Here is a 14,723-nt window from a genome sequence, read left to right as displayed (position 1 = left end):
GCCCGACGCGGGGCTCGAACCCACGAACCGCGAGATCATGACCTAAGCGAAAGTCGGACGCTTAACCGACTAAGCCACCCAGGCGCCCCTCTTCCCTTCTTTCTTAGTTAAGAGACAACTTTATTTGGGATGGCAGTCTATCGGATGAAGGGCTATACTGTAAATCCCGGGTTCCCTTGTGCCTGTATGAAGCCATGTGATTAAGTTATTGCCAGTGAAATGTACGTGGAAGTTTTAAGTGTCAAAAACTTCTAAGAAGGTTACTCCAAAGGAGCAGTCTTGGCTAAAAGAAACATCCTTTTGCCATTCCTACAGACTGAAGCATAGGTGAGATGAAAAGACCTGCAGGAGCACGCTGAGACATTGAGAATACAATATGCAACAGAGGTGCGTGTTGCACACGTCTGGGAAGTACTATGTACATGTATTCTGTATAAATGCCTCCCTCTGAAGCTATAAGGCTGCACTTCTGAAGATGATGGAGGAAAAAGAAGCCTGATAGGAACCACCATTACCAGCTTAAGACGGTTTCTGTTTTGTTTCTTTTTAATGTTTATTTATTTTGAGAGCGCAAATGGGGGAAAGCAGAGAGAGAGAGAGAGAGAGAGTTAGAGAGAATCTAAAGCAGGCTCCAGGCTCTTAGCTGAGCTGTCAGTACAGAGCCCGATATGGGGCTTGAATCCATGAACCACAAGATCATGGCCTGAGAGGAAGTCAGACGCTCAACCGACTGAGCCACCCAGGTGCCCCTCAAGACCATTTTTATGTGAAAAAGCAGTAAATTTCTACTTCTTTATAAGTTAATTCCAGGGGCACCTGGATGGCTCAGTTGGTTAAGCATCCAACTCCTGACTTAGGCTCAGGTCATGATCTCAAGGTTCATGAGTTGGAAGCCCGAGTCGGGGTCTTCACTGACAGTGCAGGGCCTGCTTGGGATTCTCTCTCTCTCCCTTTCTCTCTGTGTGCATGGCTCCTCAGCTTGTGTGCATGGCTCTCTCTTTCTCTCTCTCAAAATAAATAAACTTTAAAAAAAAAAAGTTACTTCCAGTCTCTGTTTCAAGTAGCTGAATCTAATGCCTAACTGGGGATACAAAATAAATAAACACAACATGATATATAATTCTTTCAAAGTTACTACAAAGAGAATAGCAATTTTTTTCTTTTTTACATGAGAAAATATTTAAAAGCCTTTTTATTATTTTTTGGTGGATAATGTACCTTAAATTTATATAAATCAGAGTAAAGTCTAATAAACTTAAAAATTAAAAAGAAAAAACAAACTTTAAAACAGGAAACTGCAAAAAGAGATCACATTACCTTCACTCAATAATTGAGCTGTGTCTAAGTCTTGGAAAGAAACTCCTTCGTTTAACTGGATAGGACACCGGTAATTTAGCATCTGTAGCAAGTAACTGATTCCATCAATAAGGTACTAAATGAAAATCAGGCCAAAGAATTATAAGTATTATATGAAGAGCTGTAGAAACTTCAATTGTTAACTCCCCCCCCCCATTCTTTACTTAAGAGGAAACTGACTAGTTTGTAGACATATCTTATGGTTATTATATCACAATGGTAGAAGGACCCACGCAACCCCAAAACTTTTATAAATATAACCTTCCAAATGCTCCAATTAGCAAAAGAGTATGGGAGATAAAAAAGAAATAAGTAACCAAGAACACATGATTCAGTAATCTATTTGTCAAAGATGTTAACAGAGGAAGAAAAAGATAAAGATAATAATTGCTCAATAACAGTTTATTAAAACCTGTGAAATACTATGATCAAAATTTTGTATCAAGTGTAACCTCTCATTTCTAAGCCCACATAAATTATGTATACAACCAACTCAAGTTTGAATTCTTAGTGAAACAACGTAAGATAGGTTCTTTGGATTGATGGATTCAGTCAGAAGAATCAAGATGAATCAGAGGACTACAGGGTTATATAGCAGGGTCATGGGGGTTCTTTATGAGTGATCTGCTGACAAAGAGGATCACAGCCAAGTTTGTCTTCTTCAGGCCAAAAATATGCTTAGAAATTAATACAGATGGTCTATCTTGTATTTTAAAAAATAAAAATCCTGGGGCGCCTGGGTGGCTCAGTCAGTTAAGTGGCCGACTTCGGCTCAAGTCATAATCTCACAGTTCGTGGGTTCAAGCCCCGCGTGGGGCTCTGTGCTGACAGCCAGCTCAGAGCCTGGAGCCTGTTTCGGATTCTGTATCTTCCTCTCTCTCTGACCCTCTCCTGCTCACGCTGTCTCTCTCCCTCTCTCAGAAATAAATAAGACATTAAAAAAATAAAAAAATAAAAATCCCAAACATAAAAAAAAGCCTAGTTTACAAAGGCTTTCACATGCTATCTTATTTAATCTTCACAAGAATGTGAAGACATATGTTTAAGAAGACATAGCTTGTAAGCAGAAGACCTGGAGTGCAAACCCAGACCCTTTGAATCTACTACTTTCTTTACTACACCAATGACAGCTTTTTGAAACCTATAAATGTCAACAATCTAAAATGTATAAGGAACACCTTTTCACCTTTTTAAGCAAACTGGATTTTCTCGTGAGCCACTCTCTCCTTTTGGTCAGAGAATGACAGTACATATAGAGTAGAGCGCCTCTTCTCCAAGAGAGACATTCCAGGAGTTCGTCCCCAAGCAAATCGGAGGGCTGAAACACAATAAAGACTTAGCTAAAAAAAGAAACCTCACATCTGTAAAAATCAAAATTAAATTTCAAAATACTGAGCAATTCAAAACAGTTTCATTTCACAAAATTGGCCCTCTACTTGGCTACTTATTCATGAATGCCTTACTTGGTTTGAATCAATTAGAAGGTTAGAAATCTACTGTTATGTGAATATTAGAATAACTACTCCAATTTATAATTTTCTAGAAAATTATGTTTAAGTATTTTAGTAGCCAATTCTAATATATCTGAAGTACAAGTATTCCATAATCTGATTAAAAAGATAAATTTTCATTCAATAAATCATGCTGGGAAAATTGGACAGCCATATGCAAAAGAATGAAACTGGATTACTTTCTTACACCATACACAAAAATAAACTCAAAATAGAATAAAAATCTAAACGTAAGACTTGAAACCACAAAAGTCCTAGAAGAAAACATCAGGCAGTAATTTCTTTGATATTGGCCTTAGCAACATTTTTCTAGGTATTTCTCCTGAGGCAAAAGAAACAAAAGCAATAAACTACTGTGACTACACCAAAATAAAAAGCTTCTGCATAGCAAAGGAAACCATCAACAAATGAAAATGCAACCTACTGAATGGCAGAAGATGTTTGCAAATGCTAAGATAATATACCTGAGAAGGGGTTAATATCCAAAACATATAAAGAATCTGTATAGCTTAACATCAAAAAAACCCAAATAATCCAATCAAAAAGTGAACAGAGGAAGTGAACAGACATTTTTCAAATGAAGATATATAGAGATGGCCAACAGACACATGAAAAGAAGCTCAACATCACTAATCATCGGGGAAATGCAAATAGAAGCCACAGTGAGATATCACCTTGCACCTGTCAGAATGGCTAGAATCAAAAAGACAAGAAAATAAGAAGTGTTGGTAAGGGTGTGGAGAAAAAGGAACCCTTGTACACAGCTGGTGTAAATTGGTGCAGCCACTGAGGAAACAGTATGAATGTTCCCCACCAATGAAAAATAGAACTACTGTATGATCAAGTAATTCCACTACTAGGTATTTACCCAAAACAAAAAGACTAATTTGAAAAGATATATGCATCCCTATGTTTACTGTAGCATTACTTATAATAGCCAAGGCATGGAAACAACACAAATGTCTGTTAATAGATAAATGGATAAAAAAGATGTGGTAGATAAGTACAAAGGGTTATCATTTAGCCATAAAAAGGAATGAGATCTTGCCATTTGTGAGCACATGAAAAGACCTACATGGTATCATGCTAGGTGAAATAAATCAGACAAAGACAAATACCATGTGATTTATCTTACATGTGAAACCTAAAAAACAAAACAAATGGATAAACAAAAAGCAGAATCAGGCTCATGAATACAGAGAACAAACCGATGGTTGCCAGAGGAATGGGCCAAACAGGTGGAGAAAGAGTGGGATATACAGGCTTCCAGTTATGGAATGAGTTAAATCACAGGGAAAATGGGTACAATGGTATTGTAATTGCCTTCCAAGAAGCAGCTACACTTATGAACGTAGTGTAACACACACAGTTGTTGAATCACTATACCCTACACCTGAAACTAATGCAACACTGTATGTCAACATCACTTCAATAAAAAATAAGTGTTAAAAAAGAATAACTTTTTAGAAATCTGTTACTTGAAACAAGACGACACTTGTATTACTGTTAGAATAAAATAATGAAAAAATATGAATATAAAGTTTTAATATATCAAACGTTTACTATGCTGTATCATTTAAAACTTGGGATTATTTGTTCCCACAGTTAGCATCCCCTGATAAACACATAGAGCAAAATAAATAAATACATAAAAATAAAAATCTAGGTAAAGAGAGTCAGCAGCCAATTAAAGATAATAAATTATTTGCTTGGAAGAATAGCCAAGGCTAGACAAAAATCTCGGAATCATCTAAACAGAGATGATAGTAAAAAGCATGTGAACAGGCTGTCAAGCAGACAGAACAGAAATGGTCAGAAGACTAAGAAGACATCCTTGGTGAGGGTATATCTTTCCAGGATGGGAGAAAGGGGAGACGTTTGGGGAAGAGCAAGAGCAAGGCTCGGAGGGCCTCAGAGGGATGGGGTGATCAATGGGAAGGCAGGCAGCAAATGCCCAGGAGGAAATGGACTGTAAAAAGGACAAGAGATGTGGTAATTAGATCACTAGGGACCTTCAAGAAAACAGCATCTGCAAAAGTAAAGGGGGCAGAAACAGCATATATCTGTGTTTAGAAAATGATCAGAGCCAGTAATTCCAATACAACTCCATCATGCAAATATCCTGAAACATGTATGTGATACTTTAGTTGTGATGTTGGTCTGAAGTGTTAAACTCTCATACATTCCCTCCTTCAATCTTCATTTTAAACAGAAACAAAGACACATTCCAGAAGAAAAAATTACAGACTCTAAAGAGCAGTACAGCATTCCACCATAATGCATATGAGTACAAAACTTACTTTTGGATGCATATTATTTTCTTTAATTAAAATTTCTGGTTCTGAAAGAAAACTGATCAGCTCTTTTACTTTCTGTGAAGAGTCCTCAGGAAAATCTTCATCTACTAGTTTGTTCTCCTCAAAATACGTCATGTCCAAAATGGCCTGCAGTAAAACAAATAAAAGTATCCCTAAATGATTGAAATGTGAATAACTTACATTTTAACTTTATGCTTTATTAGACAATTAAATTTGAAAAGTGGGAAAAATGTCTAGCTGTACACATAATCTCTGACAGCTTCATAGGAAACCTCAAGGTATTTTGCTAAAATACTGAATTAAGGATAATCTTGCTTCTCTCAAAAAATAAGACTTTAAGCTAATCATATATATTAATTTTGAAAAATATAATTATTGTTCTTTGCAATTTACACATACATACTTCCTGAACATTTTCTGAATATCTGCTATATCAATTTAAGATCACTATCTCTAGTTTTATATATTGAATCTTCCAATGATTTATTTGTTTCTTCAAATGTAGAGCCAGCATTTGGGAATATGTATTCTGTCACCCAATAAAGGCAGCATATAACTAACATTATGCAACTTAAATACTAAATCCCCATTCCTAAATACAAGATGCTCTGTTCAAGTGCCTTAGAACTGCCAAGCCTTTCCCTTTTTTTTAATTTACTGAACTAAGACTAAGGAAACTGAGTTTAACCACTAATCACCCAACTAACCAAAGACAGTCAATTTTATTGATAAAATAAAGAAACTGTTTTTCAAAGTTTCTTGCTTTGAGGATAAAATGAATGAACATATGTAAAACACACAGAACAATAATTAGCATCCAGGGCTACTTACGTGCTAAGTGCTCTTGTGTTGAAGGACTAAGTCAGGAAGGGCAAATCATCCCACAGGTAGTTACTTGTTGATTCAGAACCATAATTAGGGCCCAAGGGGGCCTGGGTAATTTAAATCTATATCTCTAAGTCTTTCATCTTATCTTCAGAAATAAATTCAAGTGTTTGAAGGGTGGAAGTTAATTAAGATGGAGGAATGGGGGAAGCTTGCCTCTTCCCTATAAAAGAGCTAGATAAATATCAAGTCATTCTAAACACCCAAGAAATCGATTGACTGAAAGAATAAAACTACAAGTGAAATTGTGGAAGGTAGGATCTACAGTGAGTTGATTTGAGAGAGTTGATTTGGGGGATATAAGAACTGAGGGTGCTCCAGAGGAGAGGGAGCCCTGCTAACAGAGACTACTTCAAAATACTATAAGGAGTGAAGCACAAAATGTCAAGTTTTAGAAGTCCACCACGGCCAAGGCTGTGCCTGACGTAGCAGTACTCTGGTGGGGAAGGAGAGTGGAGACCAGCAGTTGACAGCGTGGCCTGAGGATTCCCTAGGGACTGCTGGGGGAGAAATAGTGCCCCTGCTTGGAGTACATCTGGGAGTGGTACCAAAGCCTCCTAGGAGACAGAAGAAAGGGTGGTGCTAACATGCTGCACTATTCCCAGGCAAAGGAGCAGGGACACTGGCTGAGGACAGCGAGTGTTGGTGTCAGTTTTCTGCTCCACTTTGCCGTGAACTCCGAACCACTGCAACCACTTTCCTGGGACACTTGGCAAGTGGCAACAGCATGGCGAGATCCTGCCCCAGAGGATCAGCACAGGCCCTGCTGCACAAGTCCCTAAAATCTGGAGTTTAGAAACCCAGCAATATACCTGAGATAAAACAGATAAAACCAGACATCATGAAGACAGAGATCTGATGAAAGCCAGGGACACAAGAGAAGTGACTGTCTCTCTTCTGTGAGGCCTACATGAAAAGTAGCAGGCACAAGCTCTCTGCTCTGGGGATGAGAGCCAGGCAAAGCCATTATGCAACTCCCTCCCCGACACCATCAGCACTGAGCAACCTCAGTGAGCCAAATAGCACCACCAAGTGAAGACCAGGGTGCTAACAATAAGCACGGCCCTCCCTGTGCCTTGCATGTGCATCTCTACAAGGGCAAGTAGACCTGAGAACCAGTGCAACAAACCCTTCCCCCAGAAGACAAGCACAAATCCCTCAGATGCACCAAATCTACTGATCATAGACTGCTGTCAAGCTTTAGTGCTAGCTTCCTATTTATCATTTTTTTAATTAAAGTTTTTTAAACTTTTCATTTTACTTATATATACATATACACACATAAATGTATAAATATAAAAATAAATGTCAAATATATATATATATGTATGTATGTATGTATATATGTATGTATATGTTTTTTGGGTCTAGCTTTGTTTAGCAAGCAGACCAAAACACATAGAATCTAGCTTTATTTTTTTTTTTTATGGACAAAATGACATGACAGAGGAATTCACCCCCAAGAAAAGAAGAGGAAGTAGAAGTAATGGCCAGGGATGTAATCAATACAGATATAAGTAACATGTCTGAACTAGAGTTTAAAACAACAAGTATAGGGATGCCTAGGTGGCTCTGTCTGGTAAGCATCTGACTTCGGCTCAGGTCATGATCTCATAGCTTGTGAGTTCGAGCACTGCTTCGGGCTCTGTGCTAACAGCTCGGAGCCTGGAGCCTGCTTTGGATTCTCCCTCTCTATACCTCGTCCACTCACACTCTGTCTCTCTCTCTCAAAAATAAACATTTAAGAATAATAAATAAATAAATAATAAAATAAAATTATAAAGATCCTAGGTACGCTTGAAAAAAGCACAGAAAACATTAGAGAATACTTTACTGCAGAGATAGAAGAATTAAAATCTAGTCAGGCCAAAATTAAAAACCCTATAAATGAGATGCAAACCTGATTGGATGGTATAATGAAGATGAACAAAGCAGAGGAAGGAATCAGTAATAGAGAAGATAAAATCATGAAAAATAATGAAGCTGAGAATAAACAGTATTAAATCACAAAGTCAGACTTAGAGAATTCAGCAATTTCTTAAAACATAATAACACTCATATCATACGAGTCCCAGAAGATGAAAAGAAAGAAAAAGGGGCAGAGGTGACTGGGTAGCTCAGTTGGTTAAGCATCCGACTTCAGTTCAGGTCATGATCTGGTTCATGGGTTTGAGCCCTGCATTGAGCTCTGTGCTAACAGCTCAGAGCGGAGCCTGGTTCAGATTCTATGTGACCCTTTCTCTCTGCCCCTTCCTTGCTTGTGCTCTCTCTCTCTCAAAAATAAATGATAAAAAAAAATTAGAAGAAAGAAAGAAAGAAAGAAAGAAAGAAAGAAAGAAAGAAAGAAAGAAAGAAAAAGGGGCAGATGGTTTATTTTAGCAAATTATGGCTGAAAACTTCTCTAAATTTGGGAAGGGACAGACATCAAAATCTAAGAAACACAGAGAACTCCCATTAAATTCAATAAAAGCCAGTCATCACTCAGACACATCACAGTCAAATTCACAAAATACACAGACAAGGAAAGAATCCTGAAAGCAGCAAGAAAGAAAAGACCTTAACCTGCAAGGTAAGACAAATCAGGTTTAAACTGAAGGCAATGGAAGGATATATTCAAGGTCCTGAATTGGAAAATATGCAGCTAAGAACACTTTATCCAACATGGCTTTTGTTCATAATGATAGGAGAGATAAAGAGTTTTCCAGACAAAAAACAAAAAACAAAAAACAAAACTAAAGGAGTTTGTGACCACTAAGCCAGTCCTGCAAGAAATATTAAAAGGGACTCTCTGAGTGGGGAAAAAAGACCAAAAACAATGAAGATTAGAAATCTTGTTATTAGAACTTGTTATGACGAGCACTGGGTGTTGTAAGTGATGAATCCTTGAATTCTCCTGAAACCAGTATTACACTGTAGGCAAAGTAACTAGAATTTAAATAAAAATTTGCAAAGAAAAAAAATGTTTAGAACTCTCTCATTGAAAGAAATGATACAAGCAGGCAGGCTTCCAAAGGGAAAGAAAGCCAGGCAAAGCTCTGCCAAATAACAGCAGCACTTTGGGTTTTATGAGTAGCTGTTATAGGTTCATTTAACAATGATATCTGAAGGCAGAAACCAGCTTTATGTACCTCCTGATAAAAAGTAGAGCACTAGGCCCCTAAGTGCTAGACATGTGTACTTTGAAAGCTTAACTATCTTTACTCTTCATAACCACTTCATCTTCATTATCAACTAAAGCATATAAAGCACTCTGTCAACTGTAAAGTGCTATAAGAACGTTAATTACTATAATGAAATTATGTTTCTTAATGTCAGCTTGCCTCAGCAGGGTTTGAGAAAACCAACCAAATAGGTCTCCATACAGAGACCTGAATTTGAAAGGAAAGTTAAAAAATTGGGGTTGGGGGGGAGACTGGGATACAGAAAAATCTTACAGAGATGCATAAAATAGCAGGAGAGTGATATGGAGAATCCAAAAAAAAAAAAAAAATGAATTTCAGGGGAAAAAGTTATCAGGGACCTTACAGAGACCTTTATTCCCTCCGAATAACTTTCAAAAGCTTGGAAATTGCATGTACTAGTGTTTTGCTTAATGAAATATAAAGGGAAGCAAATCTGCTATCTGCAAGATTTGTTTTCTTTAACAATATATTAAATAACAAATCTTACTTCTTTGTATACTGCCTCAAAGTTTCAAGTCTACATGTTTTACACATACAGGGGTTTTTTGACCAAAATTAAACACTTTATTTTTTTTAAGTTTATTTACTTAATTTTGAGAGAGAGTGAGAGCAAGCAAGCATAAGCATGCAAGTGGTAGTGAGACAGATAAAGAGCCTGAAGCAGGCTCCCCACTGTCAGCACAGAGCCCCGTGTGCAGCTCGATCCCACCAAATGTGAGATTGTGATCTGAGCCAAAACCAAGAGGTGGATGCTTAACCAACTGAGCTACCCAGGTACCCTAACACTTCATTTTTTTTTAAGACTTAATTTTTAAGTAATCTGTGTACCCAATGTGGGGCTCAAACTTACAACCTCAAGATGAGGAGTCGCATGCTCTACGAACTAAGCCAGCCAGGTGCCCCAAAAATCAAACACTTTAAATAAATTGGTTTCACTACACCTAAACTTTGGAGTCAATCGTCTTATTTAAGCAATCTGTCCCCATATCATCTCAGAAACCACATCTGTTTCAGTACCTGTGTGTAAAGTTCTAGAAGATTTGATGGATTTGAACATTCTTTGTCTTCTCCACACAGAAGTTTCAATTTTTCTAGAGCTGCAGAGGCCCGAATTAAAAAGTGATCTGTAAGAGATAAAGAGATGAATTTCATATACTGTCAAGGTATGTTTTAAACAAACAAAAAAAAAGGTGTATCTGAAATGATATTATGTTACAGCATGAAGCCACAAAATGGTAGTAATATCTTTTGTAAAATATGAAGTATATCATAATTGTCTAATCCTACTTAAATTCATCACAGTAATTTATTTTGAATAGCTAGACTGAACTTCTCTAGGTTCAGTTGCCATTTCTTAAATGCAGTTTGTATTTTCATTTCATAATGCTGCTTTTATGATGCTGACATACTCAACATACTTAAATAATAAATGTAAAACTTACATTCAAATAATGCAAACAATATACATAAATCTACAAAAAGGGCTTCCACCGAAAACTTAAATTTCATAAATGTATTTCGTACAAAGAACATAACTGATTAAATCAAAAGTGCCATAAAATGTAAGATCTGAGCAATTATAGCTTTATCCTGCTTATGTATTTATGTATATAAATAGCCATTATAATTAATATTACATAATCTAAAATAATTACATGATCCATCTGCATATTTTATTCCATTAAAAGCCTAGAAAGAACAAATTACCTAATTCTATAAAAACGATTTATTCTAATATGCCCTCTAAAAAAATTCACCCTACCTCCCCTCTACATTGTATAATTTCCCTGTCTCGAATATCATATTCCTTTTACTTCCATGGTTTCACCTTTTCTTGGGGATTTTTTTCCTCCCTAAACTACCAAGTGTTCACATTAAGATGCTATTTATCTATCCTTCTCTAGCATCTCATGTGGTCAAATTTAGACATGCCTACCATCAAGACTTCAAAGTCCCTGAATTTGCCCCTCTGTGCTTCCCTTCAGAAATATATATCCATTCCAACACTATGCAACAGACAGAAAACGTAGCGCCTTACTGCAGGCCCATCTGATCCAGCTTTAGCACTTATACAAATAGATTAGCTGTTCAGTGTTGGAGGGAAAGCAACACCAATTTACATTATGTGGCTAGCAACCATACGATGACCTGAAGTTTTTCCAGGTGAGGCCTACCCTGTATCTAAACCAGATTCTGATTGATTTAAGGTCCACTATTCATCTGATTTGAAAGCTCCTTCTTTAGCAATGCCTTCCCATCTCCCAGCCCAAAAGTAGTATCCCACAACCTATGAAAAAAAAAAAAAAAAGAAAAATCCCACTATGAAGTGATAATTGTATGGTACATGGCACTCGATATGTGTGCTTCCTTAGAAACTGAGTTGGTATTTTCTTCTTAACTTGCAAGATTATTTTAAATGTAAAGACTTGTACTGAATTCAATAAGCCATTGCTGAAGGAGTATTTCACATGAATTCCTAAGTACAGGGGAAAAGGGATAATGGCTCACATTGTAGCAAACTTTTATAAAATACAATATTTTTGCTAGAACCATTCATTTTTTTAAAATGTTTTTTATTAATTTATGAGAGAGAGACAGCGTGAGCAGGAGAAGGTCAGAGAGAGAGGGAGATACAGAATCTGAAACAGGATCCAGGCTCTGAGCTGGCAGTCAGCATAGAGCCCGACATGGGGCTTGAACCCACGAACCATGAGATCATGACCTGAGCCAAAGTAGGACGTTTAACCGACTGAGCCACCCAGGGGCCCCAATTACTAGAACCATTCAGTCAAAGTAATGACCGGCAAGGCAAAGACAAGTGACTCTCACATAACCCCTGAAAAAAGTCCCCGAGTGCATACTTCTATATACTAAACATACTGTGCTTGTACAATCGAAAATAAAGAACAAAAATTGACCAGAAATAAAAAGGAGAGCAATCTTAGATAATGTCTGGTTGCATCCAATTTAATTTGAAGTAGAAAACAGAAAACTATCAATTCCTATAATGTAATACAAATACGTAGCTGTTACAGTAAAGGACACATTTTGAGTGAATATTTTTGTTGTGTGGAAAAGAATGCCAAGTTCAGTTCAAATGTCTGCAACCATGTTTTAATAAAACTTCACAAAATAAGAAAATTTTGCTATTAATACTGATTAATAGCTTGTAATATAGATCACGATTATTTTAGTTTTAGTAAATCTTCAAAACTTTTTTAAGTCTCCCAAAAAGGAGTGCTTGGCTAGTTTAGTGGGTGAAGCATATGACTCTTGATTTTGGGGTTGTTAAGTTTGAGCCCCATGTTAGGTACAGAGATGACTTAAAACTAAAATCTTTAAAAATTAAAAAATTAAATAAAATCTCTCAACAAGGACATATATCACTTCACTTTTTAGTTTTTTCAATGTTTATTTATTTTTGAGAGAGAGCAAGCAGAGAAGGGGACAGGGAGAGAGGGAGACAGGGTTTGAATTGAGCTCCTTGGAGAAGCATGTCTCAAACCCACCAACCTTGAGATCATGATCTGAGCCAAAGCTGGATGATTAACTGGCTGAGACACCCAGATGCCCCACCACTTTACTTTTACTTCCACTCCTTATTCTAGTCTGGATTAAAGAACTCTTCCATGGAAAACTGTGAGTGGCTTTTGGGTTCAGTGACAGGTGAATAAAAAACATTCTTTCATCTCTTTAGTCTGGTTTAAGTGGAGCTGGTATGGAGTGGAGATCACTTATTTAGAGGCAACTTGGATACACTTCCAAGTAATAGCACTACAGTCCATTAACTATTCATGTGAATCCTGGGATTCACTTACCACAAACCAAGAAAGAAGTCAACTTCACAGTGGTCTGTGGGTTTTGCAAACATTCCTAAGAAGAGACAATCAAGCAAACAATCTTTACTGGAACTTGAGCCATTTCATTGTGGACCCATTCAATAAATTGATGAACAATCAATCATCGGCAAAATGTTCCACCAGTATTTTCCTATAAATCTGATGACAATGAGTCAGACCACAAGAATTTAAAAACCTATCTGTATTACTAAATGCTCAAAACTCAAAACTCAAATAATGTAGAACCTATAGGGAGCTGAGATGTAACAAGGCAATTGGATATAAAAGTCGCAGTAATTCTCTAAGCCAGTCTTTGCTAATGAAAACGCTTAGATCTTTCCAAACAAGTGTTCAAACACTAATAGAGCCCTTGTGAGAACTGAGGCGATGTCCAAGAAAGAATCGTACAAACTACACCAATGCAAAGCTCTTCTGTACTGTTTACAGCTGGATTTAGACTCCAAAACAGAAGACTAAAATTTATAAGGCGGCAATTAAAAAGTGTAACTGTTACACATGCCTCGCTATCTTTAGTGCACCTCAATCATTACTCATCTGCGTACTATCAGTCAGCTTCAACCACTCATTTAAACTTTCGTACTTTTATTCAGATTTTACTCTTTTCCCAATCGCTATTGGCAAAAAGACGAGCAGCACTGATTTGCGGGAGATGTAAGCGGTTTTCATGAGTTATGAAAAACGCAGTGTAGAGACGCAAATGCCTTGGTTTAAGGCAACGTGAGTTTCTGGAGGTGGACAATCGACCCTGCAGCGAGAGTCACAAGTGCAACCTTCGATAATTCTGGCCTGGGACCTACACCGCCCACAGGCCGCAGCCTGCAGCCCGTACCGCGGTCGAGGGCCAGCTATGAAGTACGGCCAGCCGGACCGCCCCCTCTCCTCCGCTCACTCACCGTCTTCGCCGGCGGCCTCGCTAAGCTGCTGTATGTGAGCCTGAGCCGCGTCTCCGAGCTCTTCCACTCGCCTCACCACACTGGAACCTGCGGCCGCCATGGCCACAACGGGCGGGCGCGCCCCAGCCACGTGACTTCGCAGGCCCGAGGTCACCTGATTCCCCGCGTGGGCGGGGCGTGAGGGCGGAGCTCACCGGGTTGGTGGGAGGGAACCCCAACTCTGGAAGGGGGCCGGCCCAGGCGCATAAAGGTTGCTGCGGTTTACTTTTTTTCTCTCCGGTTACTTCCTCTCCCTCCCACAATCCTGAGCAATAGGGACACTTTAGGGGCTGGCATGACGTCAGGACACGCCTATTTCCCGCCCCCTCCTCTAAACCAATCGGGAGCGGCCCACGCCCTCAGGTTGGTCCAATGGGAAGCCAGCTTTCTCTGCTGCGAGGGTCGCTGGAAGGAGAGCGTGGCAGCTACTGGCTGGTTGTGGTTGGCTGGCTGGCCTAGCTCTTTTGTCTCTGGCCCCCGCTGCAGCTGCTGTCTGCAGAGCAGACAGCAAGGTCTGGAATTAGGACTTCCCGATTTTGGCTTTTGTAGTGAAGGCGTTGCCTAAAAATCAAATGATTATAAATTCCTAGTCAGAAATGGAAAGGCTGACAGCCCCCTTGTGGCACATCTAAGTTTTCGAGAGGAGAGGTTATTGTGCATCTGAGCGGGGACCTCCAAA

The 14,723-nt window shown here is 38.4% G+C and overlaps 1 protein-coding gene across 2 annotated transcripts in view; it reads right to left on the bottom strand.

Moving 5' to 3' along the window:
• Positions 1 to 14,286, bottom strand: part of CUNH5orf51 (chromosome unknown C5orf51 homolog) — a 20,143-nt gene extending 5,857 nt beyond the window's left edge. For both annotated transcript variants that reach the window (XM_039234166.1, XM_039234167.1), the window contains exons 1-5: positions 14,006 to 14,286; positions 10,270 to 10,376; positions 5,168 to 5,311; positions 2,543 to 2,674; positions 1,318 to 1,432 (exon numbers count right to left, since the gene is read on the bottom strand). In XM_039234166.1, the coding sequence (XP_039090097.1) occupies positions 1,318 to 1,432; positions 2,543 to 2,674; positions 5,168 to 5,311; positions 10,270 to 10,376; positions 14,006 to 14,105 (598 nt within the window). In that variant the 5' untranslated portion in view covers positions 14,106 to 14,286. The remainder of the gene's footprint in view (positions 1 to 1,317; positions 1,433 to 2,542; positions 2,675 to 5,167; positions 5,312 to 10,269; positions 10,377 to 14,005) is intronic.
• Between the last annotated feature and the right edge of the window lie 437 nt (positions 14,287 to 14,723).

Source organism: Hyaena hyaena, unplaced genomic scaffold (assembly GCF_003009895.1).
Source record: "Hyaena hyaena isolate Hyena2069 unplaced genomic scaffold, ASM300989v1 scaffold_83, whole genome shotgun sequence".
Classification (NCBI taxonomy): Eukaryota; Metazoa; Chordata; class Mammalia; order Carnivora; family Hyaenidae; genus Hyaena; species Hyaena hyaena.
This window is presented reverse-complemented; position numbering and strand designations above follow the sequence as displayed.